This window comes from Hemiscyllium ocellatum, chromosome 47, assembly GCF_020745735.1.
Source record: "Hemiscyllium ocellatum isolate sHemOce1 chromosome 47, sHemOce1.pat.X.cur, whole genome shotgun sequence".
Classification (NCBI taxonomy): Eukaryota; Metazoa; Chordata; class Chondrichthyes; order Orectolobiformes; family Hemiscylliidae; genus Hemiscyllium; species Hemiscyllium ocellatum.
Genome location: NC_083447.1, coordinates 4238945 through 4256753, shown reverse-complemented (window position 1 = coordinate 4256753; position 17809 = coordinate 4238945). Strand labels below are relative to the sequence as shown.

The window sequence follows — 17809 nt, the reverse complement described above, 5'->3', positions numbered from 1 at the left end:
ACTGGGCGCCCTTACACATCAATCACTGACAGTAGGCATTGCAGGTACAGCAATCAGTAAGGCAACTGGGATGCTGGCCTTCAAAGCAAGAGGATTCAATCACAGGCACAGGGTTGTCTTGTTGCTGTGTTATAGGGGCCATGGTGAGACCACATTTGGAGTATTATGTGCAATTTTGATCTCTTTATCTCAGGAAGGACATCCTGGCGAAGGAGGGAGTGTGATGAAGACTTATTGCTGGGACAGCAGGACTGATGTACGAAGACAGACTGGATTGGTTAGGACTATATTCACTGGAGTTTAAAAGAATGAAGGAGGATCTCTTAGAAGGCTAAAACAACCAAAAGGCCGGATAGGCTAGGACTTTTTTCACTGCAGCGTAAGAGGTTGAGAGGTGACTTACAGAAATTTATAAAATCATGAGCGGCACAGATAGGGTTAATGATAGGTGTCTTTTTCCTAGGGTGGGGGATTTCATGGCAAGGAGGCACATTTTTAAGGTGAGAGGAGAGAGATTTAAAAAAGACTTGTGGTGCACATTTTTTACACAGAGGGTGGTTCACATGTGGAATGAACTTTCTGAGGAAGTGGTAGATGTGGGTACAATTACAACGTTTAAAAGACTTTTAGATAAGTTCATGAATAGGGAAAGGTTTGGAGGGATGTGGACCAGGAGCATGAAGGTGGGACTAGTTTAGTTTAGGATTATGTTTGGCATGGACTGGTCTGTTTTCAAGGAGTCTGTTTCGATGCTGTACGACTCTGACTCTAGGACCAATCCCTCAGCCAGTGAACAAGCTATCCCTCACCATGTTTCGGAGGGCAAATGAAGTAGCTTATTCCTCCAACACTGCCATCATTCTTCCCTTCGGGCTCATCTAGCTCGACGCCAACCCACTGTCCACTGGCAAACTCAGTGGTGCCACAGAATCGCAGCGTTCCAGCCTAGAACAAGTGGAGAAACAAATCAAAGGTTTCAGTCTCCAGGAGACACACAGCTTGAGGTGAGATGGCAAATTCACCTTGGCCCAATCCAAAACCCTCTCCCTTTTTGAACAAAGAAGTTCTGTGATCAAACCCTACCCTAGAATTTGAGCATGTGACCCAGATCACAATGTGTGGTACAGCTCTCACTGTAAGGTCAAAACTCCCCCCTTGACCAAAAACCCAGATTGACCAACCATTGGTCTTGAGGAATTTTGCTGGACTCAGAGTAGTTTCTGCATTTATGGTGCACAGAAAAATGAACCACAAACATTTGCGAGGTACTTGGGGATGCTTTACAAGAGATGAGCCAAACCCAAGATCTCCCTACCTCTCCAAGCCTTCGTCAATTCATTCACCTTCAATATTTACTAACTAAACTGTTTCGAGACGTTATTATACACCTCTGAGCAAATTGAACTTTCTTCATTCATGGAGGGAGGACATCACTGGCTATGTCAGCATTTATTACCCATCCCTAATTGCCCAGATGACAATTAAGAGTCAACCATCTTGCTGTGGGTCTGGAACCACATGTACATGAGACCAGGTAAGGAACGTTAGTGAACCAGCTAAGTGTTTCCTGACAATCGACAATGGATTTGTGGTCATCAATTTACTCTTAATTCCAGATGTTTTTTTCATTGAGTTCTAATTCCACCATCTGCTGTAGCTGGATTCAAACCGGGCTCCCCAGAATGTTCCCTGAGTCTCTGGATTAACAGTCCAGCGATAATACCACTGGGCCATCACCTCCCCTGTTGAACATGGGGCTCCTAGTCCTGAGGTAGGAACAATATCTCTGCACCACACGAGACTATAATTCACTCTAATATACAATTACACACGGTTGGTTGACCTCTCCCCACTTTCTGGATTATAGGCCTCAGCTCCATACCGAGCTCTCTCAAGGTAAAAACCATTCCTTGTCTACCAGACTGTTGAGAACCAGACCAGACCCCTTCAAAACATCTTAAGAAGGTAGCCTAGATTCTAACACTTTTTATTCTAAAGGCAAATATCAAGTGCCTGTTTCAGATGTACTGGTCAAACTCCTCGATGTTAAACAAAACACAATTTATTTAAACACTGCAGTTACAAAAAAAGACCAAAGAAAGAGTTATTTAGAATAACTTAAGTCTATTAGAAAACTTAACAGAATAGTAGATAAGTAACTGTTACTAATTAACTGTTCCAATTCAGTAACATCCCATAAACACTCCCCTTGGAATAAAGGAAAATTCAGACAGAGAGTCTCACATGAAGTTCTCCAATCCAGGAGGGAAAAACTTCCAAGAGAAAATTTAGAGAGAGAGTAGCAGCCAGGAGGCATTCACTGAAACTCCCAACACTGTTGACATTCCAGTAGTTTCTGATGTTACTGAAATAAACCAAAACCCAGAAATCCTGATGTGTGAGAGCTGGCCACACCCATTCAGTCTGCATTAAAAAAAACCCAAGGCCTCTCAAGCTGCCTGCTACCTCTCTTCAAAAGAGACCTGGACAATGTGGCCTTTAAAGCCACAGCAATGTCACAAGACTTCCAATTTATAAAGCAGATGTTGGAGAGCTCGTTACAGTGAGCTTCGGACTCTGCAAAAGTATGTCCTTACCTTGTCTGTATCCACGGTGACTCGGTCCCCGAGTTTGAGACCCAATGAGGTGAGCATCAGGTTCCCAGGGATGTTGTCATAGTTTGGTAGGGTGACCTTGGGAAGGTTACAACTCAGAGGTACCGCATCGAGCAGCAGCTGCTTCAGCTCCTTGGCAACCATGGCAGCCTCAGCTTTGTCCAGCGTCATGTCCATCGGGTCAGGGACCACATCCGCCGGAACCTGTCCTTTCCGATTCTGTTCGGTTAGAAAAGAACGAGACGTCTAAACATTCGAAAGAACAGAGACGTAGGAGTGCAGTTCTTACTATTGTGAGGTCAACAAGGCGAGGACCGGGAAAGCAACCCAAGCAAAAACATTACAACAGCCAAGGAGCACATTTTCCACCTTCATGGAACGTGGACATAGCTGACTGGACCAACCTTTCCTGTTCATCCCCCTGATCTTGGGAAGGTGGTAGTGACCCAGCACAGAATTCTTCCAATGGACGTGGTTGGATTTGAACTCATGTTAGTCAGGCCGCTAACTGTGAATTACTAGCCCAGTGACACTGAGCTATACTACAGTCTCTCCAGTTGATTTCAAGCTGCCTTTACATTGGATTTGTTGAGTGTGGCTGGGACACATGCTGTACATAAAGCATGTTCACCCCAACCCTGCATCTCGCCCAATGCTATGAGCCTCATAAACATGGTCATCAACAAAATGTTTGAGTGGACAGCAGGGGAAATTTCCCGCCTGGCCCATTACAACCAGCACAGCAATATCATCTCCTGGGAGATCCAAATCACCGTGGGCCTGCCTAGGGAGCTGGGCAAACGCGCCGTGTCTGAGGGCAGAAAGGCAGTGAGCAGGTTGACCAGGTCCAAGTGAAACACCAAGTTGTACTGAAAATACAAACAGTGGGTTTGGCTCTGTTCAAACTTAGCACAACCTGCAGCCTCGTAGGAGATTTTGCAGACTGAGTTCTGAAGAAGGGTCACTGAAACATTAACTCTACTTCTCTCTCCACAGATGCTGCCAGACCCATTGAGTTTCTCCAGCAATTTCTGCAGATTTACTCCTGCATACAAGGAGCCTGTGAAATTATGCCGACAAATCCAACATAACAAGCTAGGGGAACAACTGGGGGGGCAATGCAATGGGATTCGGGACTCTTTGGGTCAAAATAAGGGGGGTGGTATAAAATGGTACTTGCCATAATCCATCAGCCATGGGCTGGGTGGATGCCAGATAAGAGGATCTGAGGGGTATACTCACCTGAGGATTGGACAGTCAGTGAAGTGCAAGTCAGCAGTTCCCGGTTATTGTGTAACCCAGGGCCTTCAGGAAAGGAGGGAAGGAGGGAACGTCGGAGTTGAGCAAAGAGCTCTCCACTTACTCTGACCGCTGGATTAGCCCCATGCTCAAGGAGACACTTTACAGCTCCCAGGCACAGGTTAGAAGCTGCAATGTGCAGGGCTGTTCCGTGATTGAAGTCACTGCAGGTGGAGTTCAGCACTGTGGAAACACAGCAGAGAACAAATATTTCAGCAAACAGACCTCAAGTCCGGAGATCACACTTTGCCAAAAAAAAATAGGAAATTGAAAGTTCCTACTTTTAGAGCATTGGTCATATCTCAAATGCAAGGAGCCATTAAGGAAATATTATAGCCCATATCCCACAGAGTCATACAACACGGAAACAGACCCTTCAGGCCAACTCGCCCGTGCTGAACATAATCCCAAACTAAACTAGTCCCACCTGCCTGTGCTTGGCCCATATCCCACCACACATTTCTTATTCACGAACTTATCTAAATGTTTTTAAACATTGTAACGTACCCACATCCACCAATTTCTCTGGCAAGTCATACTGCGCACGTTCCACTCTCTGTATAAAAAAATTGCCTCACATTATTTGTACTTTCTAAATCTTTCTCCTCTTACCTTAAAAATACCCCCCTTAGATTTGAAACCCCTACCCTTGGAAAACACCTGCTATTCACCTCATCTATGCCACTCATGATTTTATAAACCTTGAGAGAGGTCACCCCTCAACTTCCAATACTCTATCCTCTCCATATAACTCAAGCCCTTCATTTCCAGCAACATTCTGGTAAATCTCTTTTGAACCTTCTCCAGTTAAATAATATCCTTCCTATAACAGGGGACCAGCGTCGGACACAGTACTCCAGAAGTGACTTCATCAACGTCCTATACAACCACAACATGGCATCTCAACTCCTATACTTAGTGGTCTGAGCGATGAAGGCAAACATGCTAAATGTCTTCTTAACCACTCTGTCTACGTGTGAAGCAAACTTCAAAGAATTATGTACCCAAACTCCCTAAATCTCTCTGTTCTATAATACTACCCAAGGCCCTGCTTTGAATTGTATAGTAATTATATAATTCTCAAAAGAAATGTGCCAGAAACTAGGAGACAATAACAGGGTCTTTATTTGCCAGATGTGCTTTCAAAGAGATAGTACAGACTTGGAGGGCTGAATAGCCTCCTTCTGCATGTCATGTTTCTGTTATTCTACAAAACAGAGTTTTAGCATTGGATTGACAAAGAGTTGAGGCTTTCGGTTTCAAACCCAACTAGTAACAACTAAACAACCATCACCCACAGAGTTTGCCGTGGTGTTTCAGTTTTCAGTAAATAGAGCGAGAAAGATTGACACAGAATCCAGGCCCGCAGCAACCTGAAGTCTGAAGCCGGTAGAATGTTGGAAGCCCATCCCCTACCTTTCGATTTGTGAGCCTTCAGGAGGATCCGGGCTATCTCTGGGACATCAAAGTAGGCGGCGTAGTGAAGGGCATTCATGTTGGTCCAGCGACTACGGAGTCCGACATCAGCTCCCAAAGAAATCAGCTGGTTGCACAGGCGCACAGCAGCCACAGGATCCCCTTGACACAGAAACAGAGACAGATCTTACCATCAATGGTGGTGGCTCAATGGTTAGCACTGCTGCCTCACAGCGCCAGGGACCTGGGTTCGATTCCACCCTTGGGCTACACTCTGTGTGGGGGTTGCACATTCTCCCAGTGTCTGCGTGGGTTTCCTCCGGGTGCTCCAGTTTCCTCCCATAATCCAAAGATGCACAGTTTAGGGTGGATTGGCCATGGTAAATTACCCTGTAGAGTGCAGGCTTGGTGGTTATCCATGGGAAATACAGGGTTACAAGGAGAGGATGGGATGGGTCTGGGTGTGCTGCTCTTCGGAGGGTCAGTGTGAACTTGATTGGTTGTATGGCCTGCGTCCATACTGTAGGGATTCTATGATCAACAACTTTCATTTACATAGCACCTGTAACAAAATAAAATATCCCAAGAAACTGCACACAGGAGTCAAACAAAATGTGACATGTGAGGGAGGTTTCAGGCTGTCACTGAGGTAGATTTCAATTGAAGGGGGGGGGGGTAAGTGGAGGAGTTTTAGGAGGAGCTTCCAGCATTTGGGGTCTCAGCACATTCACAAATGGTAGAGTGATTACAATTAAGGGATGTTCAAGGGGCTGCAACTGGAGGAGCACAGAGATCCCAAAGCAAGCTGTTCATGAGGTTGAGAATTTAAAATTCAATTAAAATTGGACTAGGAGCCAATTTGATGAGTGGACATAAAAAGAAGTTGTTTAAATGAAGGCGTGAGTTAGTGCATTGGTAGCAGAGTTTTGGATGAGCTGGAATTTATAAGAGGATGAAGCTACAGCAATTAGATTATCTTTAAGGGACTGCAACAGAACTTTTCATAAAAGTAGGACCTTTTGGATGTTTCATTGGATACACCTCAGTGCAACAACAAACCCCTTAAGGCTCTGCTTCGTTAAGGAATTCATAATAAGTACACAAACTCCATATTTCACAGAACGACGCCTTCACTGTGTGTTTTCTGGGAGGGCCAGGTTGGTGTTGGGGGAGTGAAGTTCATTTTTAACCTGCTATAGATGTCAGATTTGGGAACAAGGTGGGTGCTGCATTTTCGGGTAAAAAATGAGGTCTGCAGATGCTGGAGATCACAGCTGAAAATGTGTTGCTGGTTAAAGCACAGCAGGTTAGGCAGCATCCAAGGAATAGGAAATTCGACGTTTCAGGCATGAGCCCTTCCCCATTTCCTTTCAGAGATCTCGGTGGACCCCCTACAGCTGTATAGTTCATCCACCTACCAACTCCGTGGGCTCCTGCCTTGCAGGCGTAGTGCAATAGAGTCATGTCGGTCAGTCCATCCCTATCGTTCACATGGCAACCTCGCTTGAGAATCTGGATCAACAGAAAGAGCAAGAGGAGACCTCAGAGTTACCTAACAAACAAGAATCCCCTTAATCACCTCGTCACGTTATGCCAATCTGCCTGACACACATTAGAAAGCAGGAAGGGTGAAAGGTTAAGTACAGGTTAATGTACAGTAAAGTTGTTTCATTATCAATTATCGAGTCAGAGACTCCAGCGCAGTTGTGCTACACTATCAGAGGTGCTAGCTTTCCTTTAAGATGTCTGCCCCTCTCAGGTGGAGATAAAGAGTAAAACATGGTACTCCTTCAAACAGCACATTTCTCCTCAGTGCCCTGAGCCAATACTAGTCTCTCAATCATCAACAGGAGTGGAAGTCGGCAATATAGCTTTGGCCTTCAATAATATCAGGGCTCAACTTTGACATTAGTTCCAAATAGAACAATAATACAGCCAGCTGTTTATGGAATCTTGCTGTGTGCAAATTGGCTGCTGCATTTTCTATATCACGGCAATGACTCCACTTCAAGAACCTTTAATTCTCTGTTAAGTGCTTTGGCATTGTCATGAGACTATAAGGTGCTAAATAAAGGCAAGCTTTCTTTCCCTCTCCTAAGCTAGAGAGGGTTCAGAAGAGATTTACCAGGATGTTGCCAGAAATGGAAGGTTTGAGTTATTAAGAAAGGCTGGATAGGCTGGGACGTTTTTCACTGGAGTATAGGAGGTTAGAAGGTGACTTTACAGAGATTTATAAAATCGTGAGGGATATAGATAGAATTAAAGGTAGTTGTCATTTCTCTAGGATGAGGAATTTCAAGACCAGAGGCATATTTTGAAGGTGAGAGGAGAGAGATTTAACAAAGACAAGGGGCAATTTTTTTTTACACAGAAGGGAGTTTGCACTTGAATGAACTTCCTGAGAAAGTGGTGGATGTGGGCACAGTTATAATGTTTGAAAGATGCTTGGGTAAGGACACAAATAGGAAAGGTTTGGAGGAATATGGGCCAGGAGTAAGTAGGTAGGAATATGGTTAGTTTGAAATTATGGTCAGCATGGACTGGTTAAAGCGAAGGTAAAAACAATGACTGCAGATGCTGGAAACCAGATTCTGGATTAGTGGTGATGGAAGAGCACAGCAGATCAGGCAGCATCCAAAGTGCAGCGAAATGGACGTTTCGGGCAAAAGCCCTTCATCAAGTTAACGCGAAGGGTCTGTTTCTGTGCTGTATGACTCTATGATGATTCATTGCCAGCTGAGCAATACAGACCAGTATAGCCAGCATGCGCTGGGTCAGCACATCTCAGCTGCAGTAGGAGATAGGGCAAATCATTGTTCCGAGACTGAGAGGAATATCAGCTGGAATGGCAATAAGTGATGCATCAGACTCAGCGGCACATTACACACAACAAACACACACTGTTAGATACAATTCCCCTGCAGTCTCGTCAAGTGACAATAGAAATTTGGAACTCCCTCCACCAAAACAAAACTGGTGTGAGGAAGGGAGTTAAATGAAAGTATGAAAACTGATAGATTTGTTTTATTTAAAAAGGAGACGAACATTTAGTGAACCAAGGCAGATAGATGGAGATAGAGGTCAGCCACAATTTCAAAGGACTGAATAGCCACCTTCTGATCCTATATTTCTCCAAAGATTAGTCTGTTTGGTGGGGGGGGGGGAACCTTAAGGAACAAACCTTGGACAAAAGGAACTGTTAAATAATTGTCCCCCTGCCTTATTCCAGCTTTGAATACCTGAATATTTAACTATTCCTATTTGAACAAGCAGTTATAATCTCAGCTTTTATACCAGGGACTAGTGCATCTGGTGTAAAATCAATCACTAACATACAGTCACAGTCCACTCTTACAGTGTTAATACTGACTGCACATTAAGAAAATATACTGCTCTGAAAAAAATCAATGTTCCCCTGAGCTTTCATCCAACAATGCTCATCCTTTCAAAGCATCCCTTGACCCCAGTAATGCTTCATAAACAGCCTCTTTCGCTCACTCGTATAACAAAACGGAGTTCTTTTATATGAGTTCTTTTATAGACGAGACAGAAAGACGACAGTAATGCACAGGCTGGTGATCATGTTCCACTGTAGAAATCATTCTTGATTAAACTGGCAAAGGAGACAAAAACTGGTACATTTACAATCCACCTCCCCGCACCACTCAAAACGAGGCAACGCAGTTCACTGTACAAGGGGACTTTTTCCAACGGGCAGCCATTTTACACACAGCAAGATCCCACAAATAATAATGATAAGAATGCAATGTTAAATTGCTCCTTGTTGTGTGAAAAAAGTAATGCTGGACAGGACATTGGAAAAATCACTCCCTCCCCTTTATCTTTAAGCCACTGCAATGGGTCTACTAGAGAGTGGCAAGGACAATCCTAGGCTGCAATCAGAGCGCAACCCTTGGGCCCAGCTTTTCTGGGGGTGGGGATGGTGGGCAGAAATTGGGAATCTGAACCGAATCCGAGTTGTGTTCCTGTTTGCAGAAGTTTGCAATTCTTGAAGCCTCCCAATGGCTTCCAGGAGTGTGGTGTGGAGGTGCCGGTATTGGACTGGGCTGGACAAAGATAAAAATCACACAACCTGATGAAGGAGCAGCGCTCCGAAAACGTGTACTTTCCTGTTGGACTGTAACCGGCTGTTGTGTGATTTTTAACTTTTTCTAGGCGTGTGGCTGCTGAGTTTGCAGGAATCAGTGGGAGTGGACCAGGACTGAATCTAGAGCAAGCAGGTTAAAAAGTGCCCCAGTCTTATCTGATTCACAGAAGGAGACGATGGACCCTGACCTTCATTTCATAAAGAAGGATATTTTTCAACTTTCTCCACTGTTTCTAGTTTTAACAAGGACCAGACTTGAGGGATTACAGCTATCAGGAATAACCAAACAGACTGAGTTTTTCTCTCATGAAGAAAGCAAAGATTTTCAAGAGACCTCATACAGGTATTAAAAATTTACAAGTGTGTTGGACCAGAGAAGATGCAGAGAGGATAGGTTCCACTTCTGAAACTAGGACCTTCAAGTATAAAGCAGTCACAAAATGGAGGTCAGGAGAAATTTCTTTATTCAAAGAATGGTTAGGCAAGAACTCGTTACCACAGAATGGACTTGAGGAAGAGAGTGAGATAGAAATATAGAAGACAGGACCAGAAACAGGCTAATTGATCCGTTGAGACTGCTCTCTCCCATTTATCATGATCCTGGTTGATCATCAAGCTCAATATCCTAACCCTTCCCTCCTCCCTCATATCCCTTGATCCCTTTAGCCACAAGAGATATACCTCCCTCCTTCTTGAAAACACAAATGTTTTGGGCTCAGCTACCTTGTGCAGCAGTGAATCCCACAAGCTCACCTCTCTCTGGGTGAAGTTAGTTTTTGTTATCTCAATCCTAAAAGGTTTACCCCTTATCCTTAAGGTATGACCTCTAGATCTGGTCTCCCCCCACTATCGGGAACATTCTTCCTGCATTTAACCTGTTTACTCCTCTTAGAATTTTATAGATTTCTGTAGGGTTTCGGCTCATTGTTCTAAAGTCTAGGGAATACAATCCTAAACATCAGCCCTGCCATCCTAGGAATCAGTCCAGTAAACCTTCATTGCACTCCCTTCATCACCAGAGCATCCTTCCTCAGGTAAGGAAACCAAAACTGCACACAGTGTTCCAGGTGAGGCTTCACCAATGCCCTGTATAATTGTAGCAAGACATTCTTGTTCCTGTACCTGAATCCTCTCACAAGGAATGCCAATATACAGTTTGCTTTCTCCACTGCCTGTTGCACCTGCAGTTTTACTCTCAGTGACTGGTGAACGGGCACACCCATGCCTCGTCGAACATTCCCCTCTCTCAAATTGCAGCTATTCAAATAATAATCCGCCCTCCTATTTTTGCTGCCAATGTGGATAACCTCACGTTTATTTACATTATACTGCATCTGCCATGCATTTGCTATCTAGAGGCAGATGCCCTTCAGTCTGTCCAAACTACACTGCAACATCCCTGCATCCTCCACACAGATGACCCATCCCCTGGCTTTATGTTATCTGCAAATGTTGGGATATTACATTTAGTTCCCTCATCTAAGTCATTAATATATATTGTGAATAGTTGGAGTTTTGGTAGGATCCTTGTGAATCACCCTCTCGTTCAGAAAAAGATCCATTTGGCATCATAGAGATGTACAGCTCAGAAACAGATCCTTCAGTCCAACTCATCCACGCCAACCAGATATCCCACCCTAATTTACTCCCATTTGCCAGCACCCGGCCCATATCCCTCCAAACCCTTCCTATTCATATCCCCATCCAGATGCCTTTTAAATGCTGCAATTGTACCAGCCTCCACCACTTCCTCTGGCTGCTCATTCCATACACGTACCACCCTCTCCGTGAAAACGTTGCCCCTTAGGTCCTTTTTATATCTTTCCCCTCTCACCCTAAACCTATGTCCTCTAGTTCTGGACTTCCCCACCCCAGGTAAAAGCCTCGTCTATTTATCCTATCCATCTCCCTCATGATTTTATAACCTCTATAAGGTCACCCCTCTTTTCTGTCTGCCAGCCAACTTTCTGTCCACCTCAATACATTAGCCCCAATCCAACGGGCTTTAATTTTGCTTTCAAAGGGAAGCTGAATGAGTACAAGAGTGAAACGTGAACAGAAAGAGATGCTGAGGGGCTGAAATGAAGAAATTTGAGTATGGAATGTGATTCAAGTGGCATGTAAATACCAGCACAGATTGGGTGGGCTGAATGGCCTGTTTCTCTTGCAATTCTGCATTAAATCTTCAAAGGTTGGGATATCTCGCAAAGAATTTTCTCCCCACTCTCGCAGCACCCTCGATCTAGGTATCGAAGCACTGGAATCGAGCTTGCTGCCCACAAGCTGTGGTGAGTCAGAGGTGAGTGGTCTCCCAACCGTGCCACATTGACACATGCTGTGCCCAAATGTAGACCCATTGACAGGGGTTTCTTTTCTCTACCCTGCCTCCCAAGTGGCTGTTCTTCACATCTGCCTCTAGATGGCAAGAGAAGGTGGACAGGAAATTAGACCATGCAAGAGGAAACCTCGCAGGTGAATGCTACCTCAATGTTCCCTGCAACAGGGTTGACTGAATGGTGACTGATCAGTGGCTCACACTGGGATCTTACCAGCTCATGTGGCTCAGACCTATACTAGATGGTGCATTTTGGTACTGAATCACATGCTGCTTTACCATGGCAGAATTAACCTCAATTGTCTAATCCAATGGATTAAAACCAAATTTAAAATGTAAATGTATTATCTCCTTTTTATATCACAGGTTCGGTCTCAGTTGGCGTATAGCGTCCAATTCTCGATACCACGTGGTAGAACGGATGTTAGGATCTTGGCAAGAGTTCAGAAGTGATTGACTGGAATGGCACAAGTAATGTCGCAGTGCAGAGAGACTGGAGAAAGCGGGGTTGTTCTCCTTAGAGCAGAGACAATTAAAGGGAGATTTAACACGATGATGAAGGGTATTGATGGAAAACATAGGGAGAAACAGTTTGCAATCCCAGGACAGTTAGTAACCAGAGGGACACAGATTTAAGATAAATGTCCAAACAACCAAATGACGGAGTTGAGATTTTGTTCTTTAGAAAGAGAGGTACTACGATTCTGTACCACAACTGCCTGATAGGGAGTAGAAACAGCTTTCAAATAGGAATTGAGTAAATACTTCAAAGGTTAAAAAAAAGGAGCTTGGGGAAAGAGCAGAGCAGATTTATTAATTGGACAGTTTGCTCAGAAAGCCTGCACAACTATACTGAACTGAATGATCTTTTCTGTTCCAAAATCTTATGGTTTCCATGCCTTTGAATATCAATAATATGGGGAAACTGTTGATGATTAGCCATAATCTGTTTGAATGGCAGAAGCAGATTTGAGGGGCCGAATGGTCTACCACTGCAACTGTTTCCTATGATGGACCAAACAGCCTCCCACTGCACTGTGGAACCAAACGTTGAGGAGGAATAAAAGAGGAAAAAAACATGACAATCATGCTCAACAGTTTTCCCAAATTGCATTTTCTTTGCTGATTTATTTCCTAAGCTAATGCGTTAGACTTTTAGTGAAGGGATTTGCTAATTCCAAGTCCTGACTGAACCATATGGGAGTCATATCAGAGACTCCAGATAGTAAATACCAATCTGACAATTAAATTATGAAGAAACCATGGGATTTATGTCTGGGTCACAGAACAGCAAGAGTGCAATAAGGTCTGTAATAAATCGGTCACAGGGAAATGGGATTCTCAGCTATTTCCAGCCAGATAATTTAACAGAGACAGCTAGAGTGTTGATCAAAGCTTTTAAATCAAATCAAAGTATTCTGCTTTAAATCTCTTCAGTTTTATTTATTTAACTTGCTTGTAGATTTTTTTTGTACATTTCAATGCAAGGGCCAGGGAAGGGGCAAATTATTTACCCTCAGGAGTGGAGCACACTGCTTGAATTTATTACCGTGTTGTTATCATGACCAATTAGTAGTTTTACCACAGATATTAACAAAGACAGGATTTGGGAACAGCCATCAGCAGCCAAATCTCTGCACGAACAGGGCAGGTCCCCCCCACCCCTGGGGGGCACTTGTGAACCTGTTAGCTTTTCATTTTATCAACAGCCCAACAAATTTCATGATTTACCAATTCTGTGTCAGCTTCCATATCAACCGGTTTTATTGAATTCAATTTCACAACTTGCCCCCTCGGGATCTGAGCTCTTGACCTCTACCAGGACCCCTGCTGTGCTCAACACCAGCATCGCTCACATTCAGTATGCAGCGATCTACATTATACTTGGGGCAAAACAAGGTGGCCATTCAGCCCATCATGCATATGCTGGAGTCCGCTTGAAACTTTGGGGGAAATGATTCTGTACTTGCTATTTGCAGGACAAAGAACCTGTTTGAGACTTTGCCCTTACAGGAGGGACCTCCCTGTCCCAATTTGTCATAAGTCCTGACCCCAGAAGACAACACTATACTGGAACATTCAATTTTGTATTTCCTACAACAACTTTGGCAGCTTACAAATTTACAGCAAACTGACAGAGAATTCTGCTTTGTTGCTCTCCCAGACAGTAATTACAGCGCAAAAGCAGACCATTCATCCCATCCCCTCCTTCATGGTCATTATCCTTCCTATAAGCAGCATCTTAATCATAAGTATTTGCTCCTCTCCCCATAATCACTTTAGTTCTCTACCCTTTAATCATCTATTTGTTGATATAACTTGTATTTCACTCACCAACTCTGAGACTGCATGCTTCCTATTTTAGGAGCAAACAGCACTGGGTTGGGTCCAATACAGGATGGAGTAAATACCAGTCACCAATCCCCAATCGCAGGTAAAACATCCAGGAGCAGGAGAAGCACCTTGACCTTTGACCTGCCATTCAATAGATTCATGGCTGATCTGTGACCTACCTCTACATACCTGTTTCGGCCTAAATACCCTTTAGCAACAAAAACCTATCAATCTGTTGTGGTTCTGTTCGCCGAGCTGGAAGTTTTTGCTGCAAACGTTTCGTTCCCTGGCTAGGGAACATCATCAGTGCTATTGGAGCCTCCTGTGAAGCGCTGCTTTGATGTTTCTTCTGGTATTTATAGTGGTTTGTTCTTGCCGCTGAGGTCTGTACTTGACATATTGTGGCAAGAACAAACCACTATAAATACCGGAAGAAACATCAAAGCAGCGCTTCACAGGAGGCTCCAATAGCACTGATGATGTTCCCTAGCCAGGGAACGAAACGTTTGCAGCAAAAACTTCCAGCTCGGCGAACAGAACCACAACAACGGACACCCAAGCTACAAATCTTCAACCAGACTTTAAACCTATCAATCTCAATTTTGAAGTTAACTGATCAAGCATCAGTTGTCATTTGCAGAGGAGAACTACAGAGTGCCACCATCCTTTCAGTGCAGGAGGGTTTCCTGTAAGGTTTAGTTCTAATTTTTGGAGTCCGTCCCCTAGATGTGGACCCCCCAGTCAGCAGAATTAATTCCTCTCTAGCTATCCTCAATGTCTTTTAATGTCTGTTAGTAAATCACCAATTGACCTTGTAAATGCAAGGGAACAGAACCCTAGATTAGTCAATCTCTCCTTGCAATTCATCCCCTGGAATCCATGTTTAGTATCATTCAGGTAAGTCTACACTGCACTCCCTCCATAAGACCATAAGACACAGGAGTGGTAGTAAGGCCATTAGGCCCATCGAGTCCACTCCGCCATTTAATCATGGCTGATGGGCATTTTAACTCCACTTACCCACACTCTCCCCCATAGCCCTTAATTCCTTGTGAGATAAAGAATTTATCAATCTCTATCTTGAAGACATTTAACATCCCAACCTCCACTGCACTCCATGGCAATGAATTCCACAGGCCCATCACTCTCTGGCTGAAGCAACGTCTCCTCATTTCCATTTTAAATTGACCTCCTCTAATTTTAAGGCTGTGCCCACGGGTCCTAGTCTCCCCACCTAATGGAAACAATCTTCCAGCGTCCATGACCTTCCATGAGAAAGCTCCTGCAATGCATCTGCATCCACAGCCTGTGGTTTAGTGAGCTACTGATGGTTTGAATGTTTCAGTGTGTTGGAGAGGTTCATCCATGGTTTAATGTCTGTAAGATTGCTCATTACATTGACTGACTCAGTGCTGACACTCTGCAAAGTCAGGACCTTACAGCTTGCTGCTGTGTGGCAGAAGGTTTTTTTTTTAAGAACTCATTCATGGGATGTGGGCATCATTGGCTAGGCCAGCACTTACCACCTGTCCTTATCTGCCCTTAAGTGAAGAGGCTCACTCAGCCATTTCTGAGGGCTGCTAAAAGCATTGTTGTGGGTCTGGAGTCACACTGTGGGCCCAGACTGGGTAAGGGTGACAGATTCTCTTCCTCTAAAGTGAACCAGATAGGTATTTATGATAATGTAGTTTTTTAGTGACAAAACATACTGAATTTGAATTTCACCTTTTGCCATGGTGGAATTCGAACTGACAGCCTCAAAACATTAGCCTGGGGCTGATGTTGCGAGTGACATGACCAATCAGTTTCTGCTGGTATCCCGTCAAAGAATAAAACAAACAACAATCCTGACTGGTGAAACTATTAGAGGTTGGATTGCAATTCGTTCTGACAAGAAACTGCTACAACCCAAACATTGGGCAAATGAACTCATTGAGAGGTGCAGGCTGGATAGCAACAAGGATCAGTTAGTCACACTCAGACTGGCATTGGTCATCATGCTGCCAGTATGGAAATCCAACAGGACCACATCCAAACCAAGGCCCACACTGAAACACATGCAAGGCCAATTTTTAAATGAAAGGATGCTCAGCAGAGGCATCAACTCAGTCTCTCTCAAACTTTCCCCCATTGTGACCCCCACCTTGGCGTTTGATGATTTGAGGGAAGGCTCAAACACCAGGCACATGTTTGAACAACTTTAATTCAGCTAAAAATTTCAACAAGAGAAAAGTTTTCAGGTTCAAGAAAGGGCAAGAAAATAAATAAGATCGGCGAAGGAATAAATGTAACGTCCTAGGGAAGGGTTTGTAGGAGCTGTAGCTGAAAAACATGGGCTTTGCAAAGGGCTTTTGCCAGTAGAGGTGATTGGATTTGGAGATGGGTTAATAAAACTCTCAATGTCATCCTGTAGCAGATTAAACGTTGAACACAAAGTGCAGCTCTCTCCCTGAATTACTGCTTCAGATATGTCCGTTAGCTGAATGGTTCATATTACAGCAAGCAGCACCACTTTAACCAAGTGGAAATAAATCATCGGGGACAGCAATATCATATAAATCCAGACAGTCGGCTGGTTTGAAATCTGTCGTTTGTGTGCTACAAGAGATTAGATTCATGCTTCACCAGTTACTGTCATACATCTAGCGTTACATTTCTCATATTGGGTACCATCATTACACACATTCAGTTGAGGAAGTCCTTGGACTAAACTTAGATGCCACCAATTTGTGAAATACCATCAATGTTGTTTGAGACAGATTCTCTGCGTCAGCTAGGAGGACAGGCATTCTAATACCAGTATCCTTGTAGCAGCCATTATCACCAGCATCAATGCTATGATCATCCGAAACCAACTCCATTGGGCTGCTACATCCTTGGAATACTGACTGCCAAAGAACATCCTCTCCACCCAGCTCAAGGAAGTCACTCAAATGAAAGGGGGCTTCCCACAAGAAATGCATCATAGATATCAATGCACAGGAGACCATCATTCAGAAGAAACTGACTTGGAGGAATCTCTGTCATTAAAGGGCACAATTATTTGAGAACACACCTTGGCAAGACTAAGGACAGAAAAGGAAAACAAGAAAGGAATCTCAAGGACAAGGACAACTTCCAGCTCCCAGGAGCATCTGCCCAGTGTGTGGTCAGAGAAGTGGCTCTAGGATTGAGGTCATCAGCCACACAAGGATCCACTGGACCCAGGGCTACTGAGACGAAATTACTGAGGTGGACAAACAGACTTGGCTGAGGGGTGACCTTATAGAGGTTTATAAAATTCATGAGGGGCATGAATAGGATAAATAGGCAAAGTCTTTTTTTCTTGGGGTGCAGGAATCCAGAACTAGAGGGCATAGGTTTAGGGTGAGAGGGAAAAGATATAAAAGAGACCTAAGGGGTCACTCAGAAGGTGGTACATGTATGGAATGAGCTGCCAAAGGAAGTGGTGGAGGCTAGTACAATGGCAACATTTAAAAGGCATTTGGATGGGTATATGAATAGAAGGGTTTAGAGGGATATGGGCGGGGTGCTGGCAGGTGTGACAGGATTGGGTTGGGATATCTGGTAAGCATGGAAGAGTTGGACTGAAGGGTCTGTTTCCATGCTGTACATCTCTATGACTCTATGTCTTGTTACTGAGTGATAGTCAATGACTATTCACAGAATCAGAACAGTCCAGTTCATTCAGCCCATTATACA

The 17809-nt window shown here is 44.0% G+C and overlaps 1 protein-coding gene across 1 annotated transcript in view; it reads right to left on the bottom strand.

The window, feature by feature from the left end:
* Positions 1–17809, bottom strand: part of LOC132836688 (CAP-Gly domain-containing linker protein 3-like) — a 64817-nt gene that overhangs the window by 29312 nt on the left and 17696 nt on the right. The window contains exons 4-8 of the mRNA XM_060856086.1: positions 6749–6842; positions 5331–5492; positions 3979–4097; positions 2598–2834; positions 810–945 (exon numbers count right to left, since the gene is read on the bottom strand). Coding sequence (XP_060712069.1) covers positions 810–945; positions 2598–2834; positions 3979–4097; positions 5331–5492; positions 6749–6842 — 748 coding nt within the window. The remainder of the gene's footprint in view (positions 1–809; positions 946–2597; positions 2835–3978; positions 4098–5330; positions 5493–6748; positions 6843–17809) is intronic.